This window comes from Mustela nivalis (genome assembly GCF_964662115.1).
Source record: "Mustela nivalis genome assembly, chromosome: 1".
Classification (NCBI taxonomy): Eukaryota; Metazoa; Chordata; class Mammalia; order Carnivora; family Mustelidae; genus Mustela; species Mustela nivalis.
In genome coordinates this window covers 113071978-113088658 of record NC_139020.1, presented here as the reverse complement: position 1 = coordinate 113088658, position 16681 = coordinate 113071978, and the positions used below count along the sequence as shown (strand labels likewise).

Here is a 16681-nt window from a genome sequence, read left to right as displayed (position 1 = left end):
ATTCCTTTAAAAATATTACTGCTCTTTGACAAAGTAAGTGGTCCCTAAGAGATCGGATGGAAATGGATAATGAGGTTTTCTTGCCTGCTAGCACAACATCCATTCCACAGCTTATGGACCTAGGAGTCATTTCTACTTTCAAGACTTACTATGTAAGGAATATATTTCAGGGCACCTGGGTGGATCAGTCGTTAGGTGGCTGCCTTTGGCTCAGGTCATGATCTCAGGGTCCTGGGATCGAGTCCCAGATCCGGTTCCCTGCTCAGTGGAGAACCTGCTTCTCTCTCTTCCTCTGCCTGCCACTCTGCCTACTTGTCCTCTCTCTCTCTTTGTCAAATAAATAAATAAAATGTTTTTTTAAAAAGGAATATATTTCATATCTTCTATAGATAGTAATTCCTCTGATGGGTCTGGGAAAAAAAAAGTTAAAGTAGGCTCCATGCCCAATGTGGGGCTTGAACTCATGACCCCCAGATTCAGTCACGTGCTCTACTGACTTAGCCAGCCAGCCCCCCCCCCCCCGGGCAAAGCAAACTGAAAACCTTCTGGAAAGGATTCACTATTCTAGGTGCTATTAATAGCATTCGTGATTCCATATTCACAGGAGTTTGGAAGAAGTTGATTCCAGCCCTCATGGATGACTTTAAGGGTCCAAAACTCCAGGGGAGGAAGTAACTGCAGGAGTGGGGGAAATAGCGAGAGAACTAGAATTAGAAGTGGAGCCTGGGGTGCCTGGGTGGCTCAGTGGGTTAAGCCTCTGCCCTTGGCTCAGGTCATGATCTCAGGGTCCTTGGATCAAGTCCCGCATTGGGCTCTCTGCTCGGCGGGGAACCTGCTTCCTCCTCTCTCTCTCTCTCTGCCTACTTGTGATCTCTCTCTGTCAAATAAATAAATAACATCTTAAAAAAAAAAAAAAGTGGATCCTGAAGATGGGAATGAAGTGCTTCCATCTCATGATCAGACTTGAACAGATGAGGAGTTATTTCTTATGGATTCCATCTTGAGATGGAAACTACTCCTGGGGAAGATGTTATGAGGACTGCTGAAATGACAAAATAGGGTTCAGGAAGAACCTAAACGTAGTTGATAAGGCAGAGGCAGGGTTTGAGAGAATTGGCTCCAATTTTGGAAGAAGTGTTGCTGTGGGTAAAATGGTATCAAACGACACTACATGTTGCACATGAATTGTCCCTAAAAGGAAGAGTCGATCAAGGTGGCAGACTTAATTGTTGCCTTATTTTAAGAACTTGCCATAGCCGCCCCCAGACTTCAACAGCCACCACCCAATCGGTCATCAGCCAACATTGAAGCCAGACCCTCCATCAGCAAAAAGATCATGACTTGTGGAAAGCTTGGATGGTAGTTAACATTTTTTAGCCATAAGATATTTTTAACTAAAGTCTGTACACTATTTTAGGCATAATGCTATTGCACACTTAATAGACTACAGTATAGTATAAATACAACTTTTATATGCCCTGGGAAACAAAAAATCCATTTGCCTGGCTTTATTGTGATACTTGCTTTATCGTGGTCGTCTGAAACTGAACCTGCAGTATCTCCAAGGAACGTCTGTACCTAGGACAGCTCCCCGCAACCAAGAATCCTCTAGTCCCAAGTATCAGTAGCGGCGAGGTTGAGAAACTTGGTGTAGATAGGACACTGTTGAGTTGTGACAAGGAGACTGTGGGCTCTGATTCACAGCAGGTGCTTCATAAATATCCATCCTTCCTCTCTCCTCCCTGCGTGTCAGTTCCTCATGGGCAAAAAAGGTATGATTCATGCCTGTTGTCCACAGCTCCCGGTGCGGAGTGGCTGAATGTTAGAATCAGGAAGGAAGGAAAGAAGGTAAGGGGAGGGGGGTGCATGGTATTCTTATTCCAACAGGTTCTGTGGAAAAGCAGTTGACAACTCCACTGTGCAGATACGGAAGTGCCAGGGTGGAAAGAGGCAGGGAGTTCTTAATCTGGCATATTATTTGGAAGGGAGGCTCGTTGGAGAGCTGGGGCTGGGCGCCATGTGGAGACCCCTCCAAGCAGTCCTTACCCGTCCTGGGCTCATGTCACTTAATGGACTGGGTGCATTCTGTTGCTGGCTCTGAATCATGGTGCCTCCAATGAAGAGGAATGTGCCGTGATTCAGGTCCTGGGTTTGACCACGGCAAGCCACCCAAGTGACTATTTCAGTAATAACACTATGCACTTTTATGTCTGCCTTTCATGCAGATCTCAAAGCACAGTGCAAACATTAATTAAGGCTCCTGGCATTCCATGAGGCATGGTGTGTAAATATCACTCTCCCCACTTGGCTGAGAGGGTAAACTGAGCCTGGTGGCTCAGGCAGGTGGCTCAAGCCCAGTGCAGCTCTTGCCTTACTGAGGCTACAATTTGGAAGAGAAGCCTGGGTTTGGCAGCCTCCTCCCCTCACCAAGGAGGACTCTTCCTCTTCTACCCCAGGCTCCCTTAGTGATACCAAGAACAGAACCAATTTCCTGTCCCCCACTAGGGCAGTAAGGAGTGGCAGCGGGGTGAAAGGCTCTGGGAGCTTCTCATTCTTAAATCTGCCCCTCAACCGCACCCACCTGTGGGAGGGGGCAGTGAGGGAACAGAAGACCATGTCCGTGGGAATTGAAACATTGTTTTTAGGCGGAACTTGTTGGGGATGAGGGGAGTAACTATCTTTCTTTGGAACTTAAAATAACTGCTTTTGCCAAAATGTGAACAATATGTAAATTGGGTTAGGCAAGTAAGAGTGTTCCCTCTATCATTCGTGCCAATCTTCCGGCAATTACATCTTAATAAAAAGTTTGAAAGATAAAAGAAAGAGTTCATGTTTTTCTGGAGCCGAGATGGACAGCCCTGGAGGAAAGGGAAAAAGAGTAAAATGTGTCCCGTAAAAAAAACCGTGACGGAAGGGCAGTGGGGCACGCGAGCGGGCAGGGCAGACTGTGTCCCCCGGCAGGCCCGGCCGCCCGCCCCTCCCTCTGGCACGGCCCCCGCCGGCGCTGACTCACGCCCCGACCGGTTAAATACGGCGGGGGCTGGCCCGCCGCACTCCTGCTGCAGCCGTCAGCCAGCCGCGTCTTGCTCTCGCGCTCCCTCTGGTCCACAGCGGGCGGGCGCCGCGCTGCTGGTAAGTGGGCAGGCCGGCCTCCGCCTCCTCCCTCCCTCCCTCGGACCCACCAGCGCCGACTCATCCCTGCACCCCGCCGTCCACGGACCCCGCTGCCTCTGCCTCTCCCGGGGCAAGGCTGGCAGGGGCTGGGGGGTGCCTCCCCTGGGGGGCTCTCATGAAGGGGCCAAGTGGAGCCAAGCTGGAGGGGTGCTGGGCCAGGCCTCCCACTGCCCAGCCAGCTTGGGGCCATCAGCCCCCCTAAGCGGCGGCTCCCCGACCGGCCTCCTGCCCCACTGACCCTGAACCGTCCCATGAGGTCAATCTGGGCGTGCTGACCAGATGTTCTGCAGGGAGCACGATGTATTGAAAGTTGCTAATTTTAGAACACTAGTGACCCCTCCAGTTTACCTCTTTGTGGAACTAGCTCCACGGGGGGAAGAGTTTCTCTTGTTCAAAGATTTGGGTTTTTTGAACACTGCTTTTCCCCAGCACACACTGCGGTGGCCCGTGGTGGCCCGACCTGCGTGTGGGTCTGTCTGGGACCCATGGAGGGGCTCCCGGAAGACACGTCTGTCCTCTTTTTGGGGACTTAAGAGTTGCTGCAGGAGTGAGCTCAGCCGATGTGGCGTGCCTGGTTCAGATTTCCAGTTTGGATCTCAGCGGCGGACTCAGAGTTGTTTCAGGTTCTGAGCCTGTGTGTGGTTTAGGCCACTCCATTTGGGTGGCTTTGCTGTCTGGCCAGCTGGGTATGTCCAGGTGTGGCCGTGGCTGCCAGTCCTGAGCAGGGGGTCAGGCCCATAAAGGAATTGTGATGAGGGTGGTGTGCATTTAAAATTGTGATGCTGGTGTAGCTTTACTGGTGTCTCTGCCCAAATACTGAGGCAGAACAAGGCCAAGGAACCAGCTAAGGAAAACCGGAACTTTCCTAGAGCTTTCCCACCTGTGCCAGAGTGTGAGCGAGCCAAGGCCAAATGTGTTCCCTCAGGGCAGTCTGCAATGTTCTTGGAGAAGGTGTCCCTCAGGCTGAAGGTGCTGGATGCCTGCCCATCAGGCTCCAGCTTCCCTGGGATTATCTGGAATCCTGTCTTCATCTCCCGCAGCTCCCATCGGTGTTGGTACCACTGCCCCCAGAATTTAGAACTTCTCTAAGTGCTGGCACGTCTCTCATTCTGTATCGATAGGACATCTGGGGTGCATTCGAGGCCAGACAGTCCCATTTGCCTGTGGTCTTGAGTCAGCAGGCGGGCTTGGCCATGAGGACACCAGCATGTGAGTGAGGTTGGGGCGGGGGAGCATTCTGAACACGCCCCGCAGAAAGTCAGGGCACCCCAGGCTCCCCCAGGGCTGGTGGACGCTCCATGGGGGCTTGCTCAGTAACTGGAGGGGGTGGGGGGCTGTGGGTGCGAGTAGATCCAGATGGGGAGAAATAAACAGAGGCAGGGGAGAAGCTCGGTCCCAGCTTGGTCCCAGCTCAGTCCCAGCTCGGTCCTGCCAGCAAGTACTCCTGAGGCTGTGATTACACATGGCAAATTGCTTCCCAGAATCCCGACCACGAAGCAACAGTTATATCTTCTGGTTTCATGGCCTCTCGGGCTTTGGGGGCACAGGATTTAGAAAGCATCTCCAAGATGCCTTGTGGGGGTTCACCCATCTCTATTTGGGGTCCACAAGGTGTCAGCCTGAGGAGGGGGCTGTAGCTTCAGCCCCGAGTGGGAGATTCTCCCTGCTCTGCTGGCAAGTTTGTACCCCCTGCCGCTTTGCCAGGCTAATTACAGCCCTGCTCTGGTCTCTGCCGGAAGCCCTACCTCCCCAAACCCTGGGGCTGGAAAGGAATTACTTTTTCTTACTCATTTTCTTTTTTAAACAAACGAACAATGTTTCGGCTTTGAAGGTCCAGGAGAGATGGGGTCACAGCTGAGCCAAGTGGGGAGTGAGGGTGTGGCCGGTCTTCCCCTGGGGCTCCAGGATGCCTTGTGTTTGGGATGCAATGTTTTTAATTCGGGTAAATCCCTGAAGAGGCTGCGTGTTGAAATTATGGGATTAACCCCTCCTGGCAACCCCTCTGCTCCTTCCCTCCATCTGCTCTTCCAGGCCACTCCAGGTGAAACTGAGCTAACATGGGCATAAGAGCAGCTTTAAGGAAGAACATTCCCCCAAACTGTGCAGCCTGGGAGTTGGGAGGGGCGCTTGGCCTTGGTTAATAATGCTGGGCAGCTGGAGGGTGGCTTGTATATGAGCCTGCCGCTATTTTAGGACAGAGGAGTAAAGCCACCTCTTCCCCTCTTCCAGGCACCGTCACACACGTGGCTGATAAGGTCCTGAAGCCTCGTGATAAGATTCAGGGGTTCACCAAGCTCTACACTTCGGTAGAGTCTTGCTCTGGGTGTTGGAAATCTTCAACTGACTGTATGACTTTGGATTAGTCCCCTCCCCACTTCGGGCCCCTTAGTTTTCCCATCTACAAAATAACCAGTTGGTTTGACTGGATAGTCTCAAAAAGCCCTTGCGCCCTGATGCCCCGGGCTCTAAGCACTGCTTCTGGAAGTAGCCTCTATGGCTGGCTTCAGTTTAGCACCAATACCAGGCTTCTGACACAGCTGCAGAAAGGGCTGCGGAAGGAAATATGAGCAGAGGTCTCTAGGCGACGTCGTGGCCCAACATTCAGCCTCCCTGGTCCTGAGCTCAGTCTCTCTGTTCTTGCCAGTAAATGATGCAGGTCAGGAGCATGTCTTGAGGCTGGGCTACACCCCAAGGGGTGCTTCTAAGTGTCGAAGGTAGGCACGTACATCAGAGTCACCTGGGGAATTTGTTAAACAGTGCAGACTCCTGGGCCCAGCCAGACCTAGGAATCAGGACCCCTGTGGGTGGAGCCATGGAGATCCTGGTTTTACTCCACAGCAGAATGAACAGGAATTGTCATTGACATTTAGTAGAGCACCAAGAGTAGCACCAAGGAGGACTCTAAGGGTTGTAGGGAGTACTCCTTTAATCCTCATGGCTGCAGTGCTGTGAGGTCAGGTCTATGAAGCAAGCATCCCAGGATCTTCCAGATGATTTTTATGTACTAATGGGTATAGGGTGGGTACCCCCTGTTTAACGAGATGGGAGCGTCTTTATACATTGAGCCTCTCAGTCGGTGATTTTGGACCTGCTGGATTGAGCCTGATGAGCAGCTTGATGGAAGCGGATACTGGCTGGAGGGGGCTGCGGAGGTGCGGACGTGAGGCCATAGGATGGAAGCCCTCAGCAACACAAGCCTGATGCCTCCCTTGGCTGGATGGGGCAGCCTGTCACTGCCGATGACATCAGGGTTAAGGAGACCTCTCTGGGGAGAGGGTATAGGCCAGGGAGGGAGTTCTTGTCTCTGGGCCTCAGTTTCCCCAGGTGCACTGGACAAGGCAGGACCAGACGCTCCCTAATCCCATGAAATGGCTCCTGGCTATTTGAAGATGCACTGATCACCGGGGGGTGGGGAGGGTGGGGAGTGCCTCCCTGCCAGGAAAACTCCTGAAACGAGGTAGCTGGGTATGAGTTCTTCTGGGCTCCATGTGAAGGTGGGGCCAGGCCAGGAGGTGTTGGGCCCTTCGGGGTGACCTGTATGGGGGAGGATGAAGAGAATGGTGGGGTTTCAGTCAGTATTTCCTTTCAAGCTTTCTGGTCAGAAGATATCAGTGCTATTGAGGGCCCTTGGAAGTCTTTGCAGGAGGGAAACTGAGGCCTGGAGAATTTACCCAAACTCATACTCCAATTTAGCATCAAGACCAGAGTAGCATGTTTGTCTGCCGGGCTCTTTCCAGAAGCTTTGCTCTGTGGCATCGACATAAGAAGGCATCTCCTCTCAGGGGACATCATGTTTCGGGGATGTGAAGAATGGTAATAAAGCAAAAAGTGCCAGCCCACCAACCAACAAAGCCCAGGGCTTCCAGGCTAATTATGTGTTCAGTCATGAGTCACAGGTAGTTCTCGCTGAAGAGACTCACAGCCCAAGCCCTGGGCCAGGCGCTTCTATTCCTGAGGGAGGGACCGCGTCGGAGTGTCCAGGTGAGCTGTCTGTCTGTCCGCTTGGTTCACGGAATTCCTGGGCGATCGACAGATCCTAGGCTGGCCCTCCTCCTAGGACGGGGGCTGGACTGGGTTGTTGCAGTGATGGGGAACGCGTTTGGCTGCCCAGGAGAGGAGGGTATAATTAGGGTAGCTTTGTAGGTCTTTAACTGGCATCTGTCACAGCTGCCAAGCGGCCCTGGGCAGCGTGGGCTATTAGGCTGCTGCGTGCCGGGCTGCTGAGGGCCACGGGCTGCTCAGTACGTTTGCCCCGCTTGCTCCACATCCCAGGGCCAGCTGGCTGGCCAGCCCTGCTTCTAAGGCCCCTCCTTCCTGAGAGGGCTCTGCAGCTCGGTTTGAGGTGGGCTCTTCGGAGGGCCTTTGGAGTAGTCAGTGCCTTGTGGCGGTGACAAGTGCTGGAAAACAGGAAACTGCCACATGTGGGTCCAGGGTAGACTCACTGTGCAGACATGAGGGTTTATAAAAAGGAAAATCTGCAAATTCTTGCAATATTTGTCAAGCTGAGTGTGGCTCATTTTAAACAACAGTGGCTCTGTTCCCATAAGGGGATTCTTTTTTCTCTCTTCTTCCCAAGCCAGGAGGCACCCTGCCCTGGCCCTGAGCCCTTCTTGGGGCTGGTTTGATGCCCCCACCCCAGCTGGGGAATGCAGGTGCAGAGAAGATCTGGAATGGGTCCTCCAAGGGCACCTCCTCCCACACCCTCCCTGACAGATGGGGACATTGGACAGAGACTGCCTTGGGTTTGCCGCGTTATGGACCCTTAGTTTAGTCTCTGACTGTTGGGCTATGACACCATTCTGAAGCATGCTGGGGATAGGAGTAAGCATTAAAGATAGCTAAGTACCAGCTAGCACATCATCAGGTGCCCCAGAGCTCCACCTTTTGGAAATCAGTCCAGAGGTAAGTCTCGCACACACATGTACCCGGCGGCGGCCAAACACCCCTACCTGCCCATCCAGGCCCCTGGGACCATAGGCACGATCCATCTTGGTAGATGGATCTCATATCCTGGCTCTGGGACTCAGCCTTAGAATCCTGAAGTCCTGGGGATAGACAGGCCATCAGCTGTCTTCCAGTTCTGTACCCAGCAGGTATAGGGATCTTCTGTCCAGCTTCCTTTCCAGACAGTTGCTTAGTCTCTGCTTGAACACTTTCAGTGATGGGGAGCTTACCACCTCCATGGGTTGTCCATTCTGATTCAGACAAGCTCTCTTTGGGGGTGAAATGAAATAGGCTGCCTCAGAGCTTCTACACACCACTTTTGACCTCGGAAGCCATAGTGAGTCCCAGGGCAGTCCTTCCTGTATCCTTGGAACGTGCCAGTAGCTTCCTTCACAGATGCTCTTCTTCTAGGTATTCATGCATAGTTCCTTCAACAGATGCTCAGATATTCTGGTTTCTGGGACTCCTGACCCTCCCCTTGCCCTTCTCTAGCAGGCCTTCAAGAGACAGTTTTGTTATTAGTCTTCTTGAAGTTCAGGGTGGGACTGGGCATGGCAGGACAGGTGTGGCCTGACCAGGGCAGGGCAGAGGAAGAGGGTCACCTCCTTTGTTCCATACTTCATACTTCTGTTGATAGTGCCGGCTAAGATCACATTTGTTTTTCTGGATAGTCTCCTTTCTCTGTTACTATCAATAAAAAACCTTAAATCTTTCTCCTGGGGTGGATGTTGAGTCACTTTTTCTGTGCCCCCTGTTTAGGTTATTCATTTTCCACTCTCAGGTTCTGGACTTGACTTTTGTCTAGGTAGGTTCGTCCTTCTAGATGTGTCCATAACTTCATCTGGCCCCATGTCTCAGCATCTAGACTCTATTGGCCAAATTATTATTCTTTCTCTCCTCCATCAAGCTTTTAATGCAAGATTACAACAGGTCAGGGTTTGGATGGCTGTGAATAAATTAAAAAAAAAAAATCAAGGTCTGGGTGGGTGAACTTGGGTTCTGTCCTCAGAGCAGGCTTGTCAGCACAGGGCCGGATAAAGGTGCTTTGACTCAAGGCCAGGTGGGGAAGTCTGGATTATTCTGAGTCGTGGGCCCAGACTAGGACCCCATGAGTTCAGGAAGAGAGCCTGAGAAATACCTTCTCCACCCAGCCAGTTTATGTCCTACACATCATCATTTGAAAATTTTTTTCTGACTCAGGATTTTTGCTCATTAAAAGGAGATGCATTGTGTTAAAAGAGCATCAAAGTGCTCACCCAAGAATCTGGAGCTCCAGGCCTTAAGGTCTGAGCCTCGGTTTCCCTGCTTCCTTCATCCCCATAAAATAGTGGGAACGTATGATCAGCCGCTTTTAACCCTTTGGAAGTTAGAGACTCCTTTGAACCTCAGATGGAAGTTACAGAGGCTGCTCTACACAGACACAGAAATCCTTAGTCCCTGGAGTAAGAATGCCAAGATCAAAACCACTTTGAGGCCTTCCTATCTGGCAGAGTCCATGTTGTGGATGAGCCCGGACAGTCGCACGCATTTGCACAGCACTGTGTGAGACACCCTCACATCCTTTCGACTATTTGTTCCTCTCAGTGGCCTCAAAAGGGGGCGGAGGTGATCCTCTCAACTTAACACATGAGGAAGCTGAGCTTGAGGGCTCTAAGTTTCCTTCAAGGTCCAACAGCTGGTTAGTGGTTCTTAACTATTCATGCAGGTAGAGCTCCGTCCAGACCTCCTATCCCCACCACATTGTATACGTGATCTCTAATTATGTAGATAGGTAATTCTCGTCACCCCTGACCTCAAACATTCAACCTTTCATGAACTGGGCTCCACCCCCAGATCAACACCACGCCTGTGGGAGGATCTGGCCCTATCCCCTTTGAGCTCAAAGTGCATCTTAGGTTTTCTGGGACTTACTCACTTACTGTTTCCTTGTGGAAACTGGAACTAGTACTCAGAAGGCTGGCTCCAGGCATTGGCTGAGCCACAAAAGCCTCTTCCAGTGAGATGGGAAGTGGCCCAGATCATTTTCTTTCATTGGGAAGGTGGTTTGAATTAAGTCGCCATTAAGCACCTGTGAACAGATTCACAAAGGGCCAGGTGGTGCTGGGTGGGGGTGGGGCTGGGGCACCAGGCAGGGGAAGAGCTGAGCTTGCCCTGTAGCCTTTTCCACCAGATCAGCAGTGCGTCCCACCTTAGCTGGCTGCTGCTGCTTGCCCAGCAGACCTCCAAGTGTGTGGTCTTAGCATCTTCTCCCAAGTTCAGGCCCTATTTATTTGGTCTCATCTCCTATCTGTTCCTCCTGAGGAGATCGTGTCCAACCAACAAGTTCAGGTGCTCTGGGGGATACACAGATGAGTGATCCAGGGGGTTTGTATCCAGACAAGATACTGTTCCCGCCTTAAGGGACTTATAGGGATGAAAGATGAACATCCCTGCCCTTGAAAAGCTTATCGACTAGAGAAGGACACAGACAGGAACACAGCAAATGCCATACGGTGCTAACTACGGCATGGCCCTAGTGGACACGGGGAAGACCCCTGCATGGGAGGGTAACTAATGCTGACTCACGGTATCTGGGGAAGCTTCCTAGAGATGACTGCATTTGAGGTGGACTTGGAAGTATGGGAAAGATTCAGATGAGGACAAAGAGTACCATGGGTGGGGGGAATTGCTTGGGCAAAGGCATGGGGAGAAGGTGGAGGAGACTGACTGACCAGATCATAGTAGCGTAAGTTGGAGTCTGCGATGATGGCGTTCGAAGGCAATCCAGTGTTTTGCACCAAAGATGTTGGCTTAAATATAATGGCAGTGTCGGTGAGATGGCCCTGACTAACATGAGCTCTCTCCTCTTGTAGAGGCCATGCCACTGAAACATTACCTTCTTCTGCTGGTGGGCTGCCAAGCCTGGAGTGCAGGGCTGGCCTACTATGGCTGTCCCAGTGAGTGCACCTGCTCCAGGGCCTCCCAAGTGGAGTGCTCGGGGGCACGCATCGTGGCGGTGCCCACCCCCTTGCCCTGGAATGCCATGAGCCTGCAGATCCTCAACACACACATCACTGAACTCAGTGAGTCCCCGTTCCTCAACATCTCAGCCCTCATCGCGCTGAGGATCGAGAAGAATGAGCTGTCTCACATCATGCCTGGTGCCTTCCGTAACCTAGGCTCCCTGCGTTACCTCAGCCTTGCCAACAACAAGCTTCAGGTTCTGCCTATTGGCCTCTTCCATGGCCTGAACAACCTTGAGTCGCTCCTTCTGTCCAGCAACCAGCTGGTGCAGATCCAGCCGGCACACTTCTCCCAGTTCAGCAACCTCAAAGAGCTACAGCTGCATGGCAATCACCTGGAATATATCCCCGACGGCGTCTTTGACCACCTGGTGGGCCTCACGAAGCTCAATCTAGGCAAGAATAGCCTCACCCACCTCTCGCCCAGGATTTTCCAGCGCCTGGGCAATCTCCAGGTCCTCCGGTTGTATGAGAACAGGCTCTCTGAAATCCCCATGGGCACGTTCGATGGGTGTGGAAACCTCCAGGAGCTGGCCCTCCAGCAGAACCAGATTGGTATGCTCTCCCCTGGCCTCTTCCACAACAACCGTAACCTCCAGAAGCTCTATCTGTCCAACAACCACATCTCCCAGTTGCCTCCTGGCATCTTCATGCAGCTGCCCCAGCTCAACCGTCTCACCCTTTTTGGGAATTCCCTGAAGGAGCTCTCTCCGGGGATCTTTGGGCCGATGCACAACCTGCGTGAGCTTTGGCTCTACGACAACCACATCACTTCTGTCCCGGACAACGTCTTCAGCAACCTCCGCCAGCTGCAGGTGCTGATCCTCAGCCGTAACCAGATCAACTACATCTCCCCAGATGCCTTCAACGGGCTGGCGGAGCTTCGGGAGCTGTCCCTCCACACCAACGCACTGCAAGAGCTGGACGGAAGCGTCTTCCGCATGCTGGTCAACCTGCAGAACATCTCCTTGCAGAACAACCGCCTCAGACAGCTCCCTGGGAATATCTTCGCCCACGTCAATGGCCTCATGACCATCCAGCTGCAGAACAACCAGCTGGAGAACCTGCCCATGGGCATCTTTGATCACCTGGGGAACCTGTGTGAGCTGCGGCTCTATGACAACCCCTGGAGGTGTGACTCAGACATCCTTCCGCTCCACAATTGGCTCCTGCTCAACAAGCCCAGGTTGGGGACGGATACTCTCCCGGTGTGTTTCAGCCCACCCAGCGTCCGAGGTCAGTCCCTCATCATTATCAACGTCAATGCGGTTGTCCCCAGTGTCCAGGCCCCAGTGATCCCTGAGGTGCCCAGTTACCCGGAGTCACCACAGTACCCAGACACACCCAGCTACCCTGATACCACCTCCATCTCCACCACTGACTTCACCAGCCCCATGGAGGACTACACCGATCTGACCACCATCGAGGTCACCGAAGACCGTGGCACATGGGGCATGACCCAGGCCCAGAGTGGGCTGGCCATCGCTGCCATTGTCATCGGCATCATTGCCCTGGTCTGTTCTCTGGTTGCCTGCATCTGCTGTTGCTGTTGCAAGAAGAGGGACCACACAGTCCTGATGCAGATGAAGGCACCCAATGAGTGCTAAAGAGGCGGGGCAGGGCTGGGGAACAGTGCAGCTGCTGGAGGATCTGGGAGTTTCATCGCTGCGCCCCAACCCTGGGTCCACAGAGCGACCCCCGCTCCCTCTCGCTGGTCCCCGAGAGAAAGGTGCGCATCAGCTTTTCCTGACCTGCCTGGTTCTCCTCTAGAGAACTAGAGGAGAACCAGATCTTGTGGGACTTCCTGCCACCAGGGAGATCCCACCCGCCATGGCAAAACCCCGTGGGGTTTCTCATTCTCATCCCTGGGCTTCATTTGAGAAAGCCCTTCTCCACAGCCTCACCAGCTCTCCTCCGACAACAAGCTTCCTTGCGTCCCCGGTCCTGCTGGCCTCAGTAGACTCAATCACCACGCCTGCTCACTTTTTGTGGGAATAGTTCTCCACAGGGACAGCTTCTCTCCCAAGTAAGAAGTAAGTTGATTTCCCTTCCTTCGCTCTGCTCCCGGCCGTGGCATGCCTCTCCCCGGTCCCGGCAAATGAAAGGTCTCCCTTGATTTTCTGCTCCTGAAGCAGGGTGAGTTCTCTCCTCACAGAAGGCTTCCACCCCCTCAACTGGGTTCCTCAGAGCTGCCAAGCACCTGGCTTTCAGGACGCCGTGAAAGAGGTCCCTCCGTGCCTGCAGAGAGAGCCGCTGTCAGTGTCTCTCACGGGATCGATACCCGGAAAAGGAAGACAGGCACCTGGGCAACACGTCAGCCTCGCAGAGATTTCCAAACTGCAAATTTTGCTTGGAAAATGTTGGTCCTTTGAGGAATAAGATATGTAGAATGTCTGACCTTTAGCAACCTGGAAAATCAGCTTACTGGTACTGGATAGAGAAAGCACCCTGGTCCTGGGGGTGTGTGGGGGGAGGGGGTCCTTAAGTTCATCCCTAAGGTTTGTCTCTTTTAGCTTCTTACCGAAGTATAACACGTACAGAAACGTGGGCGTGTGACTGTGTAGATCACGTGATATCTCTTCACAAACAGTTCACACCCGTGTAACCAGTATCCAGACCAAGAAACAGGACATCACTAGTATCCTCCATCCCAGGCTCTTACTGGAGAAGACAGGCTGGTGGAGATGGGTCCCCATGAGCCAGGACGGCCCCTTGATGCCCCTGCCAGCCTGCCCTTGCTGAGGCCCAGCTGCCAGGGGTGGAGGAGACGATGTGGGTACGTTGTTAGCAGATTCCCCCACCCCGCAGCCCCCAGAACGACCCGGTGAGAGGCAGACAGCAGAGATCCCCACAGACACACACGCTTCTCTGCCAGTGAACTGTCTGCTGCTTAGCAGAGGCCTCTCTGCCTGGGCCTTTTCTGGGCATATTCTGCCTCTATCTGTTTTTAATTTTCACTTTCCATTTGGGGGAAGTGAAATAGTTCCGAGATGAGATCCTTCGATTGAACAGCCAAGTGTAGTGGAACCTGGTGATCTTTCCAGGGTGGTAAAATTCTCCATCAGTGTTCCAGTCGGCTAGACACGGAAGTTCAGAATGCTCACATATGGGAGGCAATGTCGGGGTACACAGATAGGTCACCCTGCGTCTGGGGGGCTCTGGGGAGTTCCTGCTGCCTGTGGCCTGCTTGTTAAGACTTGAGCTGTCTGGTGTACAGTTATCGCCCTCCTTGAGTGCTAGCCACATAAATTCACCACCCTTCCTGCCAGCCATGTACTCACACCGGTAAAGAAATTGTGCTCGTGGCAACTCATGTCTTTGTCCCGACAAGTAGTCTGCCAGTTCAGAAGTGAAAACCGCGACATGGAGAATTTCAGGTTTCTGTGTTTGTCCAGGAAAGAACTTCAGGAGGTGCTGTAAGGATTTGGAAATCCTGACTGGCTCTTACTAGTTTCCTCTGTCCCACAAGACAAATAAGAAATGCCCTCAGACCTCCGCGCGTGATGCTGACAGGTCCCCAACAAAAAGGGTCCAGGAAGGGATGTGTGTAAGAACTAGTTCACCGTATAGTTTTCATTCTCTGTCCCAGAGAATCTGGGAAAGATGGGGCCTGTCAAAGGCAAAAGACATCTTCTCTCCAAGGTAAAACTGGGTCTCCAAAATGTTTTCAGAACATTTATAGCAACTGGGGGACATGTACCAAGACTTGCCAGGAGCCAAAAGGAAGTAAGCCCAGAGCCTGGGACATGGGCATCATGTCCACTGATGGTGTCCTGCCTGATTGATCCTGGGGCCATCGGGGGAGATGGCAGAGAGGTGAGGAAGGAGTCCTTTTTACCCGGTATGTCCTGCCATTCTAAACCCAGAACCCTTGGGTAGTCCTGGCCGTGGGCATGACACTGGAGTTCCTTTCCTCCCGGGCCCAAGATAGCAACATGTTTCTCCAGGCCACAGGTTGGCCCGAGGGCAGCTGTCCTCAGATGTCTCCAGCACCCCCGGCTGGGAGTGGTGAACTCTTTACCCGATGCTCTGAGCTTGCCTGAGTGGATTGGATGGAGCCCTTGAGCCTCCTCTTCCATGGCAGGCCTTTTGGTTCTCTGAACTGTGTTGTCTGTTTAGGGAACTGCCAGAAAAGCTGGATGGAGTTCCCTTTCCAACAAGACATCGCATTTGCTCACTTCTCAGGCCTGGAGTGAGCTGCTTGGTCCCCCCAAGTTACGGTAGGGATGGAGTCCATTTTAATTTCCCTGTTTGCTCACTGGCCCCTGGGTCACCTTACCAGTCCCAGCAGCCTCCATTTGGAGTGAAGGGTCAGTGTTGGAGGAAAGAGAATAAAAACCAGTTAGAACCACTGTTTTTCAAGAGTGTCTACTGTGTATAGGTATCTTTGAAACAAAGAACGAGGATCTTCTCTTTAAGCTTGACAACACCTCTCTGCATAGGTACTATTGTTACCCCTGGAAACGAGTCCAAACTCACTCTTTCTTCTGCAGCATTTTCAGTGGGCTGTGGGTTTTCTTTTTCTCTTCACACTTTGTACAAGACCTCATGGCCTGTCCTGGGCTTTTATCTGTAAAGAAGATGGGAATCACTTTCCTGTTGCTTCCTACAGTCTTAGCCATCGGAACCTCCCTTGCTACCGTGTGGATCAAAAGCTTTGTCAATACAGGCGAGCATTCAGCTCACCCACCCGCTAAAGAAAAAGAACAGTTTCAGGAATCTGTTTCCACCCTCAGGAAGCTGGTGGAGAGCAGACAGCTAGAGATAACTAGGTACAAGAGCTGGTAACCAGACCCTGCTGTGTCCAAGCCTTTAGCTACAAACTGCTCACAGAGTTCAGCCCATGGATCCCACGGTCAGAACCGAACCCTGGGGTGGCTGGGGAGGCAGTGAGTGGGGAGCTCAGGGAGGAAGCCCTCTCCGTGGTTCAGAGAAGGGGGTGGGTGCTTCTCCAGGCCCCTACTTCTCTCAGCTGTGTACTCTCCTTCACCTAAGGGAAGATCGTTTTCGCCAACCTGTTGTCTTCATGCTGCCTTCAAAAGTAAATCACTTTTGCCTCACTTAGAGAATCATTGCAAATAGTCCCAGGTGCTTGGTGACGCATTTAGAGATTTCTAGGCCCCCAGGGTTTTATAGAGTGTGAGCCCTGGTGGGCAGGGTTGGGGGTCCATGTCTGCTGGATGCTACCTATGACAAATCTGGTATACAGAATCAACAATAAATGGTGTACACAGGACACATGCTCTCCGTGGATGTCTCGGTGAAGGGATCTCACACCTGTTGCTTCTACTCCTGTTCATGAGTGCGAGGCTGACCCAGGCAGACCCTCGTGGAGAACAGATTCTGAGCTGAGAAAAAGCCTTTAGAAAGTGAGTGGGGAACCTAAATGCAATAGCACATGATATCTCTAGGCCACTGTGGCTGGAAGGAGCCTTAAGAATAGGTTCAACCCATTTTATAGATGAAGAAATTGAGATCAAGGCAGGAAATGAGTTTCCTCAAGTCCCTAGTGAACTAATGCCTGAGCTCACGCTGCAGCAGGTCTCCAGACTCCCAGACTG

At 52.4% G+C, this 16681-nt stretch overlaps 1 protein-coding gene across 1 annotated transcript; it reads left to right on the top strand.

Moving 5' to 3' along the window:
- The first annotated feature begins 3058 nt into the window (after positions 1-3058).
- Positions 3059-13663, top strand: LRRC15 (leucine rich repeat containing 15). The gene is made up of 2 exons (XM_082690363.1): positions 3059-3132; positions 10971-13663. The coding sequence occupies exon 2, from the start codon at positions 10976-10978 to the stop codon at positions 12725-12727; it is 1752 nt and encodes a 583-aa protein (XP_082546489.1). The 5' UTR covers positions 3059-3132; positions 10971-10975; the 3' UTR covers positions 12728-13663.
- The last annotated feature ends 3018 nt before the right edge of the window (positions 13664-16681 follow it).

Coding starts and splice junctions, on each gene's coding strand:
- LRRC15 (XM_082690363.1), top strand. CDS start 10,976: ATGCCACTGAAACATTACCTTCTTCTGCTGGTGGGCTGCCAAGCCTGG.